The sequence below is a fragment of the Brachycentrus maculatus genome, unplaced genomic scaffold (genome assembly GCF_059751285.1).
Source record: "Brachycentrus maculatus isolate JH-2025_06_01 unplaced genomic scaffold, ASM5975128v1 h1tg000081l, whole genome shotgun sequence".
Lineage (NCBI taxonomy): Eukaryota > Metazoa > Arthropoda > Insecta > Trichoptera > Brachycentridae > Brachycentrus > Brachycentrus maculatus.
This window is the reverse complement of record NW_028280835.1, coordinates 4,731,766-4,754,275: the sequence shown is the minus strand read 5'-3', so window position 1 is coordinate 4,754,275 and position 22,510 is coordinate 4,731,766. Positions and strand designations below refer to the sequence as shown.

The 22,510-nt window shown below is 35.9% G+C and overlaps 1 protein-coding gene across 1 annotated transcript; it reads left to right on the top strand.

The window, feature by feature from the left end:
- Positions 1–9,164: 9,164 nt before the first annotated feature.
- Positions 9,165–17,371, top strand: LOC148311003 (homeobox protein rough-like). The gene is made up of 3 exons (XM_088257458.1): positions 9,165–9,192; positions 16,162–16,396; positions 17,080–17,371. The coding sequence occupies exons 1-3, from the start codon at positions 9,165–9,167 to the stop codon at positions 17,237–17,239; spliced, it is 423 nt and encodes a 140-aa protein (XP_088113584.1). The 3' UTR covers positions 17,240–17,371.
- Positions 17,372–22,510: the final 5,139 nt, after the last annotated feature.

Genomic DNA, 22,510 nt, shown 5'->3' with positions numbered 1-22,510 from the left:
ACGTTTTATTTTAAAAAATCATTACGTTACAGTCTGATTACAACTTTTCCAGTCCTTAAAATCTGAAAGATGAATAATCCTAGAAATTAAATAAAATTTTGAGGTTTTATATTAATTAAATATAAACTATTTGACACCTCCATACGTTCTGGTAAACCGGTTTTAATACTTTTTTTTAAATTACTGTACAATACAGTACAGCCCTAAGTACAATGTTATTTCACATTCATAGAAAAATAACTGAGTGGAAAATCATAGATAAATAATGAATTGTATGGCGATATTCATTATTTAAAAAATTAAATTTTTGATATTTCTATGCAATAGCAAGATACCTACTAATCTCCACAAATGAGAGGAAAATTCTATTTTAAGACTTGAATAAAGTATGCGGTGCTAAAAATAAATCCTTTAATTTACAGAATAAACATCGCGTTTTTATCACGCTCATGAAGTGGGTAATAATGTTTCAATACTGTTACTTGAGTTTTAGAACTCAAAAATGATATCGCATAAAAATATAAACTCTTCATAGATTTTTTTGGCGAAATTCGAGAGTTTTTTCTCATTCCCAAAACACACAAATAGCCTCACAACGCTCTATTATGAGTTGATACATATCGCTCACTCCTTTCAACGTCATAAATAAAAAAATCGTCAATTTTCAATTGTGCATGTTTTCGGAATGCCCAAAAAATGTACTATAACCCAGCAAAAGCGGCATATTTTTAACTTAATATTTACCCGCTACAGGGCAGAAAGTGTTATTTTTGCATTTTGAAGAAAAGGTATTGTTTAATAATTTTTTTTAATATACTTAATATTTTTCAAATAGAGAAAAAACATTTAGGTTTTTCCTAAAAAGATCTGTTACAAAGTAAAAAGTTCAATAAGTGGCTTGATTTATTTTTAATACATTTATTATATTTTTAAACTTTGAAAACGTTCTCCTGAAAAGTTTTTTGATTTATGACGTTCTTGAAAGGAGTGAGCGATATGTATAGTGAATATTTCGGCATATAAAATATTCATATGGTTATCAGTTGAACTACAGAAATATTGTCTTAAATGTACGATATTTCTAGGTACTCTTTACATCCGATTCTCAACACCGTTAAAATATATGGCTTATTCCTTATTCCTGTCCTGCTCCCAGATTATCGTATTTAGGAGTGATATATTTTTGATAAGTTACGTACAGGGTGACACAAAATTAATCACCCTATCGGAAGACGTTATAATTTTGGAAAATGCCGTCGTACGTCAATCATATTTAACATTTGTGAATGACACAACTGCAGTATACAAACACACTGATAAAACAAGCATAAATGTATATCAACACTGACGGCAGCCACTTGGCGGATATCGTCTTTTCCACATGACAGAAAAAAAAACGTTATGGTTCACGTAAAGATTCCCATCACTCACAGTCAATTTTATTAAAAAAAAAAATATTTAAAAACAAAATTGAATGATTTGCGCCACCCTAAATTTGCTTGTATACTGCAGCGGTTCTAATTCACAAATGTCAAATATTATTAACGTTGTAACGCCATTTGCAAAAGTTATAAGATTTTCTAACAGAGTTATTTTGTGCCACCTTGTATAACGGCACTGCATCAAATTGATGCAATGTTAATTGATCGTTAATTATATGAAGACAAGGTGATCAGTATCACGCTTCAGGTCACCAGTCCAGGGTAATATCAAATCAATATTAGAGTGAAAAAACACGTACCTTTATTGAGATCGTACGTACCTGAGAATTGAATGCGGGACCTTTAACATGGTAGCTGTACACAGTAACCACTACGGTAATCTTTATCAGTTTTCTCCCATAAAATTTTGAGCCAAGTCCCGGGTAATTTTTGACAAGTATGGGATTTCTACTTTAAATTCCTTTAGCTCGTATAAATTAGAGCTGAATAAACATTTTCTGTGATGGTTTTGACTGAAGATGTTATAGATATAATTTCAATTGGAATAAGCGAGCGAGATCTGTGTAAGACGTGGAAGAATAATACGATACAACAGCTGAAAATGTTCTCTCCAATGCCTTTGAAGAAATAATCTGAAATCTGTATGGTAATCTGCAGTAATCCTTTTCAGGGATGCTGGAGTACTTTCGGGGGAGACTTACCTTTTGGGGAGGGAAATGATAATAGAGGTTCTTTTATGATTTGTCGGTATAAAATATTGATTTACTAAACGTTCATAATATGTACGTAAATATTTGCCGAACAAACTTTTCACAAAACATAATATCACTCAATAAGTTCGTAGGTTGACGAATAAAACTTGTTCGTTTGGAGCTGTTTTTATCAAATTCTGCCTTCAAACGGTTTCAATAATAGCGCGGCATATATTGTTCTCCAAATGTATACGATAAATCGCAACTAAATTTTTTAGTCCCAATATACGATTTATCAAACGAAAACCATACATTTGTTTCGAAGAAAAACTATTTTTTCAATACAAAAACGGTGTTTAAAAAAAACACAATTACGTCAAATGTTAGCTGGGTTTAGAGGAAATTACGATTTATCTTATATTGTAACTTCCTCTAACCCCAGGTAACATTTGACGTAATTGTTTTTATTTTCTTAAAACACCGTTTTTATATTGAAAAATTAGTTTTTCATTGAAATAAATACATGGTTTTAAATGTTAAAAAAAGATACTGAAAGATTATGAGCTTAAAAAATACTTATGTATATTTTTTTTCAATAAATATACTTATTCTAAAAAAAGTCCCAATATGTATTCTAAAAAATGCTCGGCCGAATGCGTTCTAATTTGTACGTTCGAGATCTCGGTGCTAAAAGCTCTTCCTTTCTCAAGGAAAACTTCTTCCTCTTCTTCTTCGTCCTGTAGGTCTTGTGACCTGTTTTTAAGGGGGATTAGCCTCCTGCGATATCGATTCCCAGGTGTCAATCCATATCTTTGGTGGTCTGCCCGGGAGTCATCTAGCTTGGGGTTGGCCGTGCAACGCAATGTGGGGGAGTCTGGATGGTTCCATTCTCCTCACAAAGGCAAACAATATTGTTTTATAGTTAATTAGTATAGTAACTTTTACAATCTTTATTGATTTAAACCCTTATCCGCACCCAATGGAGCATAGGGCACTGCATCATATAAACGCAGTGTTATCTTGATCGTTAACACATGAAGGAAAGGTGATCAGCCCTTCGCTTCAGGTACCAGTCCAGGGTAATATTGAATAAATATTACAATGAAAAAATCACCTTTATTTATTATACCCCCCCCCTGGGAATCGAACCCGGGACCTCCAGCACGGTAGCCGAGCATCCTGACTAATACAATACGGAGGTAGACAATCTACGAAAACAAAAATAAATTGAGTATCGCTATGCGCTATACCATATTTTAATATTATGTAATGCTAAAAATGGTAGATATATTTACAATAACATAAGTAGGTACCATATAATCGCCTATATAACAGTCCTAACTATGTATTAAAAACACTGTAGGTACTTATCCTAAAAAACAGCTGTTCAATATTTTGTGACAATCCTCCAAATACTAAATAATACCTACTTTCAAACACAATAAAATTATATTCGCTGATTATTCATACCTACTTAAGTTAAGTACTTGTTTATGGTCCCTAAATTACAAGGGAGTATAACAAACTTAATTACAAAATTCTTTGGAAACCATTGTCGTCGAATCTTAAATAATTTTCATTTAATTTTTTGCCGCCTAATTAGGATTTCATCCTGTTTGGGGGGCTATTCAGAATCGATTTGGTAATGTTACTACTAAAAAAAAGCTATGCACAAAATTGCCCGTTTAATGACTAAATATTAGTGAACAATGTGAAGAAGAATATGGAAGTCTGGGCATTTACGGGTCTGCCGACCGTCATAGGCTGGTTTGAGTGATCACTTTACACACGTGTAACATTCACCAATTCTACCCATTATTAGTAATGGTATACTTTTAAAAACGCTAGTTTGATTCCTGCCAATAGAACTTTGTCAAACGGGAATATCTAATTTAACATACTCAACCTAAAAAGGATTGTGTAAGACTCGTTTGTGTTTGTAACAGCCGATATATTTAATATTTTCATTCTTAATTTTTTTTGGAAAATTCGCTTTCAAAAAAACGTTATTTTCGTAAGTTGGCAATGAATGACGTCACAGAAACGATGGAGTTATTTTAATGTTGGTGTCATTGCTAAATTATTGGCGGCTCTATTTGTTGATGTCTATGGTCCACCCTCCCACCCCCCCCCCCTTCCCAAATATTTGTATAACACAAATGGTAGTGTAGTGGTAAACAAACAATCTATACTACTACTATTACAGATCTTTAAACCGTAGACAATAAACCGTATGACGTCATAAATCGAACGATAACGGAAATTTAAAGACGTACGCGAACGCACGTTTTTCGTTTTATTCAAATATCTAAAGTTTAAACTTTAGATATAGAGTCCCCTATAGATTTCAATAAGAATGTTATCGATGGTGTTGTGATTTTTCATATTAATTTATTAGCCAATAATCCAACATCGTGACAAAAGCCTATTGCGATGTACATTGGCGTAAGATTTATTTTTTATTGCTTTGGATGTTTGTGATGTATTTTTCACATCTACCTTTCCTATCCTTACTATCCTACCTGCAAACGAGCCTCTTAGTCGAGCCTTTGCGGGTTATTCCTTTTTAAAAAGTATAATCAGAAGGCTTTGAGAATCGCACCCTTGATATATTTCCAACACTTTTCGTCTGGGGCGTGTGGGAAAATGCCTCGAATTGTCTCCTCACACTTTCCATTCCGGCGATTTTGTAGCAGAAGTGGATGAATATTGGATTGCAAACACACCACATTATTGTAACAATGGTCGGATTGTGCAGAGAGGGTGGTGGGGGCGGGGTGGCTGTTCGCGTCTTCGTGTTCGGACGGGTGAAGGCGCTAGTAAATATTGTGTACACTTTATCAAATAACCATGCAAATGCTTCAAAATTATTCATTTTTATGTCTCTTTTCACATTAAATAATGCAATGTTAACCCTATAACAAATATGTACATAAATGTGATGAAATTAATCTTTAGAATTACATATAAATATTTAAAATATTGCAGTTAAAAATAAAAACAGGTTCTTTTATCATACAAAAGCTAGAGGAAAACCGTTTTTCCACCAAAAATAAATTTTAAACTACTTTCGTTAAAAAAAATAAAACGAAATATTCTAGACAATAAATCTTGCCTTATTTAAGACGACAATGTTTAAAATAGTTACAGTTTTAATTAAGTATTTTTAATGTATTTTTTTAATTATCGTAAAACTACAAAAATGGAAAAACGATTGATCTTTTTTTACTTTTGCAATATCTGCTAAAACCAAATTCTGTCGAGTTTTCTCTTTTTAGTAGTATTAGTTAATGATGAACTTTAATAGTGTTGTACTCGATGCAAAAACATAAGTAAATGATGAAATTAAAATGTTTTCTACTCGAGGCCTCCACATTCCCTTCCCGAGCCGACCGAGTCCCGAATCCCGACTCCCGACTCCCCAGCCCCGGACTAGTAAGCCCTGGAACTGGGTGGAGATGCGATTACAACATCTCGCCTGGACAACTTTGTATTGCGTCATTACTCGTATAGCGCAGCTTTGGGAGTGACGCCAATTTGACGATAAATATTTATTCAGTTACGAGGGCTTTTTGTTGCGGACCACCCAGTACTGCCCACATCGACTGTACCCAGAACATAGCATGCACGCTTTCCAGTATAATTTTAGTAATTATTTTAACATATTAGGGGTATAGAATCAAAACTAACAAACTGCACTACATGAAAAATGAGATAAATATTTTGTATATTAAAAGCATTGTAAACTTTGCGGTATTTGTATGGTAATATAAATATAACACTCTCCTTATCCTTTATCGTTCACTTTGTGTAATACCACTTTAAACACTAGTTCCTGACTACCGGTTTCAAAATAATCATTCCATCATCAGGTCAAATTTATATTAAAATGTAATTGTTACGGTCTGACATTTATACAAAAATAAATTATGAAAGAGAGGAAAAAGTCGAATGAATGAATGGGAATATTTTTAAAAGTGGATATGTAGTTAATTGGTTATTTATTATAGGTAAGTCTTTATTAATTGCTTATGGACAGGAACAGAACGCCAATAAAATTAATTCCTAAATTTAACAATTTCATTCCATAATAAAATAAAATTTACATAAGAAATAGAAAAAAAATTTTCCACCAAAAGAAATAGAAAAAAATACAGACGACTCCCGGGCAGACCACCAAAGGGATGGATTGACATCTGGGAATCGACATCACAGGAGGCTAATCCCTCTTTAAAACAGGTCACACCAAGAAGAAGAAAGTGGTCAGGTCAGGAGTCGGCATAATCGACGGGTTTGTATGGGGAGATGCGTGAATGTGGTAGAAGCGAGAATTATTTGCAAGGACAGATTGATGTGGTGTTCTATTCTCTCTGCCCACCCCTGCGGAAAAGCGGCGTGATGGTTACTTAATTAGTTAGTATAATTCTCAGAGATGTAAACTACGTAAAAATGCCTTAGATTTTTTTTGACGAAGTGGTCCATCTATGAATGATCTAATGTGTCAACCCTGTCATTGTCTAATCCCCCCCCCCACCTTCACTCCCCCCCCCCGACCTCCCCTCACCGCCACTCGGAGGCAGCCGAGCATCGTCCCGTGAAAAAGTAAGTGCTGGGAATATGACATACGGAATATTTTGCGGTCTACTATAATATCTACAACACGTCATAATTTTATTATTCACTAGATGTACCCGGCCACGCGTTGCTGTGGCTTAGTCTGCTTAAATGCAAAAGAAAGAAAAATAGAAAACACACATTTCAAATATATCTTGTAACTGTCAAGTAGCACGCTATCCGCTGTGAGCAATGGTTAATATTGCCGTCACGTGCAACAGATGACGCTGCCATTATGATAAAAAAGCTGTTTTTCAAAAAAAGCAATTTTTGCTGTCACGGGTATATATTATATATAAAACCACGCGCGCGTTTATCCAATGTTGGGAGTGTTTTAGCGAGCCTAGAATTTTCACTTATGAATTACATGAAATTATAGTGATTTAAAATATAAAGAATAACTCTACTCACGAGTAGGTATATACTATAAAACCGATATGCGGTGATGCATAAGCCGTAGCTAGAATTCAGAATCACTAGGACGTTAGGTAATTAGACAGCAAAAAAATACAATGTTACGTAACAATTTCAAAGCAGTCGCTGAATATCTTTAGTAGATTTGAGATGTTGATTAAACCTAAATATTTTTATGTTAACAAAATACTATGGATTAATTTAATTTTATAATTATGAAGGGATGTTTTGGGCAAAATGATCATTAGCCCACGTGACATTTGGTTAGGGTAGAGCACAAATATAAATGTATTCAATTAGTTGGGGTTGTTGAGTAATCATTCATTTGATTTAAATACTTTTTAGCGAACAATGATCAGTGTTTAGATGAACTCTAGAGGCATCGAGGGGTGTAACACTAAAACGCTTTATCTATCAGCCTAGTATCACTTTAGGAGAGGGGAGAGTGTACGAAGGATAAGGTGAATCAAATTAGATCACATTATGGCCAAGTATTCGTTAAATCGCAATTCATTTTCTCAAAATGCAGGTAACATTTTACGTGAATGATTTTTTTTTTAAAAACATCGTTATTGCAATAAAAAAAAGTTTTTCTTCGACATAATTATAAAGTGTTAAAAGGAAAAAGTTACTACTACTACTACTACCATCACGCCGTTTCCCCGCAGGGGTAGGCAGAAAGGATGGAACGCTACACTCTTCTGTCCTGACATACACTCCTCGCCTCCTTCACATCCATGCATCTAGTCATACATGCCCTCCGATTACGCAGACTTTTGACACCACCAGATATTAGATTCTGATTGATCTGATCGTGCCAAGTCTTTCTTATGAAAAAGTAAGGAATTAAAAAATACACTGAGATCTGAGCCTTGAAAGATCTTTCAACTGTCTTTTTAAAAACGAATAACTGCGAAGCCTCCGTTTTAAAAGGCTCGACTACAGTTAGGATAATAAGGATAGGGAAGGTAAAATAAGATAAGCATTATCGATAATATTTAAAAAGGTGTGTTAACAACTGAATGCAGTTGAAATTCGATTAGTCAGACGAATGTGCAGCAAAACGACGTATAATAGATGTACGATGTTGGGATGGTTTGAGCATGTGGAACGAATGAGTGAAGAAAGAACGGTAACACAAATTTATGAGGCGAATGTAATTAGAAATTCGAGTAAAGAGGAAAACTTATGATCAAGTATTTTAATTGCTCGAAATTAGTCAAGTCAGGAATCTGAATAATCTGCGGGAATGTATGAGAAGATGCATAGATGTGGAAGAGGCGAAGGTTGTTTGTAAAGAAGAGTGGCGTGGCGTGCTATTCTCTCTGCCTACCCCTGCGGAGAAGCGGGGTGATGGTTACTTAGCAATGAAGGTCTGATTGAAGGTTAAAACTATAACCTGTGATGGCGCAAAAGTATTCCATTTTGAAAAAATATAAATATATATTATTTACAAGAAAGACAGACGATTTTATTTATTCAAAATGTTTTCGTCGCTTAAAACAGAGAAACATTTGAAAAGTTATTTCATAAGTGCCGTGGCGGAGTTGGGTAGACGCTCGACTGCGAAACTGGCATCGCGGGTTTGATTCCCGCCGATTGCAAAATAAATTCAAGAAATACTTATTTTCAATGGGTCTGGCGTGTTAATAATGTATTTTTCAGATTTACCTTCCCTATCCTTACTATCCTACCTGCAGACAAGCCTCTAAAGTTTTTAAACATACTTTAAATTTTATACATTTCATCAAGATAGAATTAGCTGTCTATTCACAAAAGATCTCCGTTAGTTCTAGCTGTATAACATTGTTGTATCATCAAAATGAATACAATAGATTGTTCATGGCAGTAAAATATATATAAAAATACCTATTTATTATACTCATTCATTTCCATCAAACCCTTGCGTGTCCATTCAGACAATTCTTCATATTTATTCAATTAAATAGTTTCCCATCATTACGGTTTGAACCGACTCATTAGGTCGGGGGTGAGTAGCATAATGCGAGCCAACAGCCACCCCATCTCAGGTGATCGAAAACACGGAGTAGAGTATGGTATATGCTCAGTAAAATAGGAAGGGATTATTTTTGCATTCCATGTGCGTGAGGGGTGCTAGCTGAATTTGTGATGGATCAGCACCGAGACTGATTATTGATTACACCAATAAATTCATCGGTAGGAATTCGACGCACTAGAACACGTGTGGTTTTATTTTAAGGGACTACTCACAATAATATAATTCATTGAACGTCTGGCTGCGCTGAGAGCTGGTCGTCACTTCAAGCCCGATTTTTTTTTAAAGAATATACAGGGTGTTTCATAATCCAACGTATTCCTTTTAAGGGGTATTAGGCCAACTTATGACTCACCAAAAAATTAAAATATGACCTCAGTAAAAGTGCCTTAATTTCTCAAGATATTTCCACTTTTATAAATTTCCCGAACATCTACGCCTTACATCAGTTTTTTGAGTGCTACTTTTTCAATTTTACATATTTTAGGATTCTAATTTATGAGAAAATCCGCCTAATTGTCAGCACGCTCGGCTACCATTCTGGAGGTCCCGGGTTCGATTCCCAAGAGGGGTAAAATAAATATAGTTTTTAAAGTTTAAAAATACAATACAATATATTGAAAATAAATATCAAGCCACTTACTGAACTTTTTGCTGTGCAAAAGATCTTAGGTAAAACCTTTTTTTAAAGGTTTTTTCTCAATTTGAAAAATATTTGGTATACATGCATTTAAAAACATAATTAAACAGTAGCTTTTCTTCAAAATGCAAAAACAACACTTTCTGCCCTGTAGCTGGTAAATATTAAGTTTAAAATATGCCGCTTTTGCTGGGATATAGCACATTTTCTGGGCATTCCGAAAACTTTTTTTGATTTATGACGTTCTTGAAAGGAGTGAGCGATATGTGAAATTTTGTAATTGGAATGTTACAATTACCTGTTTTATTTTTTATTCATTCTTGTTAATGTATTTATGTTAATGTTCTGTTAAATTTCTAAATAAATAAAATAAAATAAAATGAATTATGATTCGTTAGAGTTAGACAATACATATCTAACAGTTTGTCGACAACAATCCTGATGCCTCCTTCCACTCTCATCCCTCGGGCTAATAACATGTTCGCGGTGATGTTACTAATGTCGGGGGGTTTAGCAGAGTGACATGGAGTGTTATTGTTAAGTAGGGATGAACAGCGGATGAAATCACGCGATGGCTAACTCAAATCCTTTTATCTGCTTCCATTGGGCGCGCTCAATATTGACCGCCAGCTCGGCACAACGCTAGTTGGTAAACAATTAACTACTTATTCTGCACGAACCGTTTTCCATTATAATCGTTTCGCTGCTAAAATATAGTCATTTCATAATTACTTGTACATTTTGTTTACATAGCTGCGATATATTTCTTCTGGTGCTCATCAACACCCAATGGTGAATAGGGTACTGCGACGAATCAATAAGGTGGTTTGTTATTTTAGGCCCAATATACGATAAAGCAACATAATTTCCTTAAAACCCAGGTACTATTTGACGTAATTGCATTCATTGCTTAAAACACCGTTTTTGTATTGAAAAAATTAATTTTTCTTCGAAATCAATATATATTTTGAAAAGAAAAAGGTCATGGAAAGGTAAGGAGTTTTGAAAAATTCAAAATAAATATATTTTTGAAATCTTATTCCAATACTATATTTTTTTTATGTGCGCATACACCATGTCTCGCGCAGCCAGCCACGTTCCTTTTGTTCTGAAGTTTGAGATCTCATCCTTAATTCTCTACCTGGCAAATTAAAGGGGTTCTTAAGGTAGAATAGTGAATGTTTCACGTTTATAAGTGATAAGCACACTTAAATCAGCCTACGACAGGCCGCCAACCCCGTAAATGCCCAGACTTCCATATTCTTCTCCGTCTGTGGTGTTGAGATGTCAAAAATGTAAAAATAACTAAGTGGAGAAAGCCACATTTGTGAACAAGGATTTGGACACACTCAAAATGTGATTATCACTATATTTATTAGGCATTTACTGAAGCGCCAATCGGATGATTTTGCCTATTTTGTAATTTATGATACCATTATAAGAACGCAGTGAAAATTGAGCGAAATTTCGGTGTAATAAGAAAAACGATATCAGGTATAGTGCGGAAGTTGATATTATGAAACATTATAACTTTAAAAAAAAAACAACGAAGACGTAATTTCTGTGAGAATTCGGCATCGAGGACATTCGGTCCATTGGGCAGGCCGGGATTACCGAGTAGGTAGGTACTCGCCTCTCGGTGACTAAACGATAGTGGTGTCTCTTCCTCGTTCTGGTCGGGTACCTACCGACCCGCCATCTGCTGCGGAACCCATACTACCTCCATCCTGATAGGGGTATTGCCCGAAAAATAGCATATGCATATTTAGGTAATTGTGTAAATTGATGACAAAATCCGTACTATATTTAGGTGTCAACTAAAGATTTTATCTTATAATTTTATTCGGGAATTTAACAGAATAGTTACATCAATTCATCCACATATACGAGTATTACAAAACACCTACAGTAAGTCCTCTACTTACGCGATTTCGACTCACGTGAATTCGTGTTAAAAATTAAAAATTTCTCAAATCGTTTATTTACATATGTGTTGATAGGAAAGTGAGAGAAACGGCACTGGCTCATGCCTTGCACCCTTTGGGGCGCTTGTGCATACCCGGAATTTTACCGTCCGCCAGTCCGGTTTTGAAAAATGAAAGCGACTTCGAGAGTTTAGCGTGATCGAATTTACGCGCAACGTGTTCACGCACCAATCCGACGAAAGATGGACAGAAGCACAAGCCAATCCAAGCCAATCATCGTTTAAAAACGCTAACTGATGTGCCGGACGGTAAAATTCCGTGTAATGACAAACGCCCTTTCCCTCCACCTTTACTGTCCACAGAATGTGATTAACTACTAAATCATAATTTAGATTTCTTTCTTGTTAGCTACACGTATGTTGCGATCGGGATTCTTTCCACGCTCTTATTTTATTCTGTTTCCACATATCGCTCACTCCTTTCAAGAACGTCATAAATCAAAAATCGACAATTTTTAGTTGTTCATGTTTTCGGAATGCCCAGAAAATGTACTATATCCCAGCAAAAGAGGCATATTTTTAACTTAATATTTACCCGCTACAGGGCAGAAAGTGTTGTTTTTGCATTTTGAAGAAAAGGTATTGTTTTTTTTTTTTTTAAATATACTAAATATTTTTCAAGTGGAGAAAAACCTTCAGGTTTTACCTAAAAAGATCTGTTGCACAGAAAAAGTGCAATAAGTGGCTTGATATTTATTTTTAATACATTGTATTATATTTTTAAACTTTAAAAACGTTCTCCTGAAAAATCCAGTTTTTTTTATTCATGGCGTTCTTGAAAGGAGTGAGTGATATGTTATATATCTATTGAAACTAGTGCATATTACATATATTATATATAACATACATGTATAAAAAATCACAATTTTTTTTTCGACTTACACAAAAAACTTCCGAACGAAAAAATCATGTACGTAGAGGACTTACTTTACTTGTACTGTTCCAATTACAAAATTCCACATTTATAAAAATACCTGGAAGAGTCCCCTTTCAGATGGCACTGCACTTGGCGTAAGAAAAACAATCTTTGAAAAAAATCATGCTTTTATCACAGATACGTAAAAAAAGCGCGCATTTGAATGAAAAGTTGTACTGAAAATTCAAAGCAATCGGGGATTAACTTAAACTAACATTTATATTTTTATTCATACAGATATTTAAAAAAAAGGTTTCATGATTTTATTTTATTAAAATGATACTTATTGTCCGAAATAATACTATCGTTCTCACGACACAAAGCTAGGTGACAAAGATCGTCGTCATGTCCGAACAGTGTTACTAATAAAATTTTGTAGGTATAGATACTTGATGTGTAGTGAAGAACGTAAAAGGTTTCTATATCCTGCTAATGGTCACTTCCGGTATAACTAAATCACGACATCTGTTAGCCCTCATCGACCACCCCACGCTAAATATTCCGTACATTGATATCCGCTACCAACGAATTCAATTTTTTGTTAGCAAGACACTGAACTCCCTTTTTATTAGTATTTTACATGATTTCCAAAAAAAGAGAAAAATAACCATAAATATAGTACGCTCATATAATGCTGTATTATGAGTTAATATAGTAAATATTTTGACTTACAAAATATTCGTATAAGTATCAGTTGAACTACAAAAATACCGTCACAAATTAAGGATATTTCTAGGTACCTATTATTCAGTTGAAATGCCCTCCCTCAGACGAATGTGTGGAAAATCATTGTATGACAGAATTAAAAACGAAAATATAAGATAGGAATGAAAGACTGAACCAGGGATAGTTGAAAAGATTAAGAAGAGTTCTTAAAGGTGGCATAGACATGTGGAGCGAATGGATAACGAGAGAATGACTAAGAAAGTATATGTGGCGAATGTGCGCTGGAGAACAGAACGAGGCCAGCCGATAAAAACTTGGCGCGACCAGATCAATCCAAACTTAAAATCTGGCGGCGTCAAAATTCTGCGTACTCGGAGGGCATGTGTGACATGTGTGGCATGTGTGGAAGCAAGGAGTGTATCTAATACGAGTGTGGCGTTCCATCTTCTCTGCCTACCCCTGGGGAGAAACGGCGTGATGGTAGTGGTAGTAGTAAATATTTTGGCGTAAAAAATATTTGTAAGGGTATCAGTCGAAGTACAGAAATACCGTCACAAATTAACGATATTCCTAGGTATTCTTTAGTTTTGTTTCTCAAAACCCGTAAAATATTGTAAAAATGGCCAAACCGTACCTGCAAACTAATTTATATACACTGCACTCCCCTTTTAGATGGTTTTGAAATAATACGGTAAAAAAATGAGAAAAAAAACAACAATGCCTAACAGTAATTTGGAAACTTCTACATCTCTCGTATGTACTTACGCTACTGATTTTCATATGCATAAGGTTCACCATCACACATTATGGATCCAAATATTTTTTTAAAAATACTACCAAATAATTGAAAGAACTCATATTTCTACTTACCAGGGCAGTATGATAACAAGGTAGGTAAGTACTTGAAATAGAACAGTCAGCAAAATAACCGTAACTTAATATTTCTACATATATGAGTATTTTGTTACATAAAACAAAATAACTATGAACTTATAGGTTATGAAAATTGTTCGACAATAAGGGGGTGACATAGGTCAAGTCATTCGATATACAATACCATAGTTAGGGAAATCATATCAGGGCTTCACTGAACCCACTGGTATGATTTATTATATTATTTTTACACCTCCATACATTGTCGGGGAAACAGTCTTCACCCCATTCATTCATTATAGTTTATACCTGATAGATCTGCATACCGTAGTGTAGTAGTTAACACATTTGTATTTCGTACTTGAGGTCCCAGGTTCGACTCCCAAGGGTCAAAATAAAATAAAATAAATATGTTTTCACGTTAATGTATAAAAGTGAAGCTTGGAATTGGCAAAAGAAGGAGAAAGTAAACTGAATGCAGTCGAAATGCGATATGTCAGTGCGGCAAAACGATGTATGATAGACGTTCGAATGGTGAAATAAGGAAAGAATGCGAGGCTGATATATGCATGATCGATGGAATTAAGAAAGGTGTTTTGAGATGGTTTGGGCATGTGAATCGAATGAGTGAAGAAAGAACCGTAAAACAAATTTGTGAGACGGACTTGGTTGGCAAAAGAAGCAGAGGAAGACAGAAAATAAAATTGGCATGATCAAGTATTTATAATACTTGAAAGTGGTCAGGCAGGAGTCGATATAATCGGCTTGTGTGTATGAGGAGATTGTTTGCAAAGACAGATTGGTGTAGCGTTCTATTCTCTCTGCCTACCCCTACGGGAAGTGGCGTGATAGTTAGTGAGTTAGAGAAAAGAAAGTTCCGTGAATGTGTCTCGGGTAGGAAAAGGAAAATTGAAAGCTGTCCCACCACATTCCCAGATCTGATACAGAAGCATCTAGGCTTCGTGACAGACCTTCTCTTGCAAAGCAATTAGGAAAAGGAACAAGGGATATTGCAAGCTGTCCCACCGCATTCCCGGATCTGATACAGGAGTATCTAGGCTTCCTGACAGACCTCTCTTGCAAAGCATTTTTTTTATGAACCAAGTTGCAAAATTATTAGAAAATGTGAAAAAAAAATTATCCCGATTTTACTGTGAATTTACATTTAAAAGCTTTCAATATCTCTGTCCCTGCTAATCTAAATAAATCCAAGATTGTAAAACCACCACCAAGTTTTCTAGAAGTACCCCGGTGAAAACAGTGAAAGGGAAAGGGCGCTTGTCCACTACCCGGAATTTTACCGTCCGGCAGTCCGGTTTTGAAAAATGAAAGCGACTACGACAGTTAAGCGTGATCGAATTTACGCGCAACGTGTTCACGCACAGATCAAGAGCTCCGATCCGAAGAAAGATGGACAAAAGCACAAGCCAATCATCGTTTTAAAACGCTAACTGACGTGCTAACTAACTAACCATCACGCCGCTTCCCCGCAGGAGTAGGCAGAGAGAATCGAACACCACACCACTCTGTCTTTTTGCAAACATTCTTCGCCTCTTCTACATTCATGCATCTCCTCATACATACCCGACGATTATTACGACTCCTGACCCGGCCGCTTTTAAGTATTTGACATATCTGATTGTGCCAGGTTTTCCTCGGTCTTCGTCTGCTTCTTTTTCCAACTACATTCGCCTCATAAATTTGTTTAACCGTTCTTTCCTCACTCATACGTTCCACATGTCCAAACCACCTCAACACACCTTTCTTAATGTTATCGATAATACTTATCTCAGCCTTGCATTCTTTCTAACTGACGTGCCGGACGGTAAAATTCCGTGTAGTGGACAAACGCCCAAAGGCTCTCGGTTTGATTTTGTTGCTAACGATGGTACGCATTCGGCAGTGTCCCGGAGGCGGCGGGCGGGCGCGCGGCCGCGGCGGCAGAGGACGACGTTCAGCGCGGCGCAGACGCTGCGCCTCGAGGTGGAGTTCCGGCGCGCGGAGTACGTGGCGCGCGCGCGCCGCCTCGAGCTGGCCGCCGCGCTGCGCCTCAGCGAGACGCAGGTCAAGATCTGGTTCCAGAACCGGCGCGCCAAGGACAAGCGCATCGAGAAGGCGCAGCTCGACCAGCACTACAGGTGCCCACACTTGCCTACCTACAATATATAGTAACGGTGCTCGATGACGCCTCAATTCAGATGTGCCTAATCTTACTCAACCATATAACATATCTTTCTCAAAACCGGGTTCAGTTTCTATATCTTCTTTGCGTGTCATGTTGGATCCCCCCAACGTCGACTCTCACTTGAGAAGAATCTTATACATATCGCTCACTCCTTTCAAGAACGTCATAAATATAAAAACTTGATTTTTCAGGAGAACGTTTTTAAAGTTTATAAATATAATCCAATGTATTAAAAATAAATATCAAGCCACTTATTGAACTTTTTACTGTGCAACAGATCTTTTTAGGTAAAATCTGAAGGTTCTTTCTACATTTAAAAAATATTTAGTTTATAAAAAAAAATTAAACAATACCTTTTATTCAAAATGCAAAAACAACACTTTCTGCCCTGTAGCGGGCAAATATTAAGTTGAAAATATGCCTCTTTTTCTGGGATATAGTACATTTTCTGGGCATTCCGAAAACATGCTCAACTGAAAATTGACGTTTTTTTTATTTATGACGTTCTTGAAAGAAGAGAGCGATATATTAATTATGGTATAAGATTTGGGCAGGCTGCTATGTATAGCTCATGAAGCGACAGTCGGCCAGTGCGCCGCTCGCTTTATGCGCTCAACGAGAATTGTTTTATTCCAGGACCCTGGCAGCATCCTCCAGCCTGGTCGGCGGCTACTACCCCCACCCCCAGCAGCGGCCGTGCGCGCTCTGCCTGTACCGGGGGGAAGGGGGATGTCCGCATCTCCCGGCTGCGGGAGGAGGCGAGAGGGGACATTACGTCGGACAACTTTTATCATAGGCTATATATAATCTTCAAATAATTGCATTCATCTGCGCTATACAGTAAACCCACCTATGACGTTGATATATGTACCGCGTTATCGGAAGGAAAATTATAAGGGATTAATGTTTAAAATTGTATTTTTACATTTTAATCAGCGGAAATTACTGAAATGAGTCATTTAAGGTAAAAATACAATTTAAAAAAACATTTACCCCACACAAAGCTCCCAACGATAACGCGGTTCCTATCTCTACGTTATAGGGGGATTTTTCGTATGTTGGTGGGCCTTAATTTCGTTAATTACTGTATACGAAGGCAAGGCGATCAGTTCAGCGTCTAGGGTAAAATTTAATAAATACAGTGAAAAATCACTGATATTTATTTTGACCCCTTTGAGATTCGAGTCCAGGACCTTCACAGCACAGTACAGTAGCCAATCAGCCCAATATTATGTAAGAAGGCGAACTGCTCGACTCCAGATATCAATTTTATCTAAATTTGATATCCCTTTTTTATTTATAAATATCTGCTGACAAATGTAAGCCTATATTTGTTTTTTAAACGGCCTATCGACGAGCGTGCTTTACCCGCGTGTTTAGAGTGTGGTGGGTATAAATTCGCAGACGCAGGATTGATAAGACCACGGGAAAGCGCGTGGTACTCATGTATAAGTCATATCGCTCACTCCTTTCAACAACGTCATTTATCAAAAAACTTGATTTTTCAGTAGATCGTTTTTTAGGTTTTAAAAATATTATAAAATGTATTACATATAAATATCAAGCCACTTTTTGAACTTTTTACTGTGCAACAGATTTCTTTGGGTAATACCTAAATGTTTTTTCTCCATATAAAAAATATTTAGTATATTTGAAAAAATATTTAAACAATACATTTTATTCAAAATGCAAATACAACACTTTCTGCCCTGTAGCGGGTAAATATTAAGTTAAAAATATGCCGCTTTTGCTGGGCATTCCGAAAACATGGACAATTGAAAATTGTCGATTTGTTATGTATGACGTTGTTGAAAGGAGTGAGCGATATGTGCGTTACGCGCATTCTTTCCGCCGTTTATCCCCTGTGATAACATTTACGATAATTTAGTGATCGCGCGCGAATGCCTGCACGTCTAAAGGCACTGAATATCAAAAAATATTTATTATATATTCTAGTCAATGTTATATGTATGAACTTTATGTTTTAAATAAGTAAATCTAGAAACATTTTGTCTAATTTGGTACTTAATCGATGAACAAAATATCAGGTAACCGGGCAATCTATAGAGGTATGTATTACATGGGCGTTATCTTTGAAATTGTTGGGTATTATATCCAAATTAAACAAGGTTTAATTAAACTCCACTTTTATTTAAGTACATATATATGATAATATGTGACGCGTTTCGTCTTATTGAGCCATTATCAAAATTGGAAATATTTACAAAATTGTTAGTATATAAGGACATTTTGTAAATATTTTAAGGCAGTGTTTGATAATGTCTTAATAAGACGAAACGCGTCACATATTATCATATACATGTAAATAAAAGTAGAAATCAATCCAATAACCGTGTTTAATTTTAGACATATTACCCAACAATTTAAAATGGAACTCTACCAACTGTCTGCAGTTACAATAAATAAATAATCTTTGTATATAAACATATTTCTAACGACTACGATACTTTAAAAGCGGTTGTCGATTAATTTTACCGAAAAGAAAGAAACGACTGTTTTTCAGCGAATCGAAGTAAAGTTAAATTATTTATCTACACTACGAATATAGATAATGTCGATATAATACCACCTGATGACCTCATATCGGCTTATATTGTATTGTCAAGTTCTATCAAAATAAAATTAATAAAACGGTTTCTTGGATGTTTTTCGCAGATACTTTGTGGCACATTTTATAAACATTGTAAAACAAAACAACTTTGTTTCAATGCTAAAAAGTGGTTTAAACAAAGTTGTTTTATTTCATAATGTTTAGTAAAACGGTATTTAAATTTTAAATATTAGACAATAAAGAGCGAACTATGATGCCCAGAAAAACGGTCGTTATTTGTAGGTGTACGACAAACCAAAAAGCTTAATAAAAATTGTTTTAAAAATCTACCCACTAGTTTTATTGTTACTTTAAATAAACAAAATTGTAATCTGTATAAATTTTATGTAAAAGCTTCTTTTCCTGCCATAATACCTACCAGTCCTCCTCCATTTTCTTCACCAAAGTAGTAATGTCCTTTACCCTTCACTCCTGCGCCGACGCTGTCTGCATTCCGCCAAACATTCCACTCCTATATTCCCATAAATCTGTGGTTGTCCGTCTTTATATAATCCCGACCGAGACAACACCGGATCGCTTCGATGCGGTGTCCTATGCACCATAGGGTGCAAATAAGAATCAGAATAAAAGATAGTTTAAATGTATTAAACTGCCAAAATCCAAAAACCCTCCCCTCACACCCTTTCGCGTCTTCTTAATTAATGACGGTTTGACAGACGCATTCTATATAGTCAGAAAAGCAGTGCCTACTCTGGATTACTCGCGTTCCATATAGAAACACGACCAGTGCCTACTACGCCTTTCCTTTACCCAACCGGTTTTTACTGTGAATTTACATTTAAAAGCTTTTAATATCACTGTAATTCACAGTAAAAAAAAAACACGAGACAATTTTGTTTCACATTTTCAATAAATTTTGCAACTTGGTTCAATTTTTTTTAAATTGCTTTGCAAGAGAAGGTCTATCAGGAAGTCTAGATACTTATGTATCAGATCTGGGAATGCGGTGGGACAGCTTTCAATATCCTTACCCAACCCTACTGCCTGCCCTGATGAAAAACTCGCCAGTGCACGCCACTGCGGACACCATACAGAAATTTCAGCTAAATTATCTCCTGAATATTTTCTTATACACTTGCGCGAGCAGACAGACAATTAATTTCAAGAACGAAAGAGCAAATAAGCAATCGCAGTATTTCCACAACGCAGACATTGTATTAAATGGTTTCCTACCGAGCGAAATTATTCCAAATTACTTTTCCGCAGACTTGACCGCTGATTAAGAAATGAGGGAGAGGCGGACGAGTTATTATTCGCTATCGAAGTTCTTAAGTCAATCCTCCCCACTCTTCTCGGATACAACACCCCTTTCTTTTTCTCAAATCATCCATTTTCTTTTCCCCTTCGTGAACCTTTTCAACTCGCAGATGCATGATGCGTACCAACAAAAATCAAAAGTGCATTAATTGATTCGGCAGCCAATTCGTGGTCAAATCTTTACGGTTTTTACTTAAAAATGTAAACAAAATATAACGTACTTAAAATATAACTTTGTTTTAAAATCACTATAATTACTTAATTATAATGTCTACCGATTTCGAAGCTGACCGCTTCTTTATAAAGACTGATTAATGCTAAAAACACTATCTACTTGTTTAGCGGCTAGCTCCGAAACCGGTAGACATTCAAATCAAGTTATAATGAGTGCTTTTATGACAAAGATACATTTTAAGTTTAAAATGGAAAATCAAAGTGCTTCAAATATAAATTATAATTTTTTACGTGTCGAATACAATTAAGAAATTTAGACTTAGCTTCACACGCGGTGTTTGAAAATGGTGCGGAATACATCGAAACACGTGTCAAAGGTTTTTAAGAAATAGTAGTGGTATTAAAACTCACCAAAATTTAATTTTTAAAGTGTCATAAGACCCAAATGATCAAAAACAAGAATTTACGCGGAATTTGACTTAAAGAAAAAATAACAAAACTAAGTTGGTAGCACATAACGAAGTACTACTGTCAACATTGCAAGCTTGGGCCGCCCGAAGGGGGGGGCACTTGCCCCCCATCCCCGGATTGATTGAAAAATAGTATTACCCAACAAGTAAAAATTTTGTTATATATATTTATTGTTTAAATAAAAATGCCCTTCATTACTAGTGTCCTATCCGTTTGTTCGCCATACAAATACCCTACAGTAAATAAAAACTACATTAAAACATTAATAAAAATATTTCGCCCCCCCCCCCCCTAGAAAGTTTTGCACGGAAGTAACCGTAGGAAGAAAGCAGAATAAACCCCGTTTGAAATGCGATTCCTTTTACAAATGTGGAAGATAAAAATATTAAGAAGCCTCTTCGAGGTGTTTTGGACATGTGGAACTAATGACCCATGGTATATTTGGCAAATACGGACGGGACCAGAATGAGGACGACCAAAAAAGACTGAAGAGCCTAAGAGCGCACGCGGTTTCTCAGTACGCGCAAAGCACAACTTGTCCTCAAAATTAAATTTATCAACATCTGTGCACCAAACCAATGTTGCTGTATTTTTCGAAAAAAGTTCCCGCTATAACTTTGTATCGCTAATCTGTACCAAGCGCAAAAAAGTAGCAATATTTTCGAAGGAGTTTCTAAGACAGCCTAAAAGGGCTAATTGGCTGTAATTTTACATGTTTATCGTGAAATTTAAAGTAAAAATTCGAAGCAGAACCGTTTTATATACGTACCATTTTTTTTAAATCACTGGCAACCTATGCCCAAGATCCACATACACAATAACCTCCGCAGTATGCAGAGTACGGTACCCAGGAAGTTTACAGATCTTAATACATTCTCGCCGTTTGGTCCTACAAACGAGAAGTCACGGGGGCGAATGTGCCGTGGCGCCATCTGCGGAATTAAATTGCAACATTCCAGAACGCCATCTACACTTCAAATCCGGAACTATCTCGAACACTTGAAAACTCGCATGCATATGGCGTCACTTGTGGCGACATTCGGGGGGAGGGGGTATATACCGCTAGCTGAACCAGACATCTTAAATTACATTAAATAATGAAACCAAATTTACTTTTTAGTATTTTATTGAAAAACCAACCAAACGTCACATACACAAGTATCTTCCAATACTTACCATATAAACTCTTTCCGTGAAGTTCCTCGAAGCGATGAATAAACTTACCATCATTATTGCCATATCAAACATGTTATTTTCTGCTTCCTTCTAAAATACCAGATCCCCAATCTTTTTTTTATGAGATTGCATGATTTTAAACAAAAAGCAAGATTTTTAAGATGAAAACACTAAGCAAAATGTATTCCTTATCCCATTGAAAAATCCTTGTTTCTATAATCCGGCAGGTGTCTACAGACTAAATGTTCCGATTGGCAGTCTTGTCGGCTGCGGGGTGGAATAGTCCCGGCCGCATGGGAGCACGGAGAGTGCCTTTTGAGAAATCTTATCACTAATAAAGGAATGAAATCAATCAAC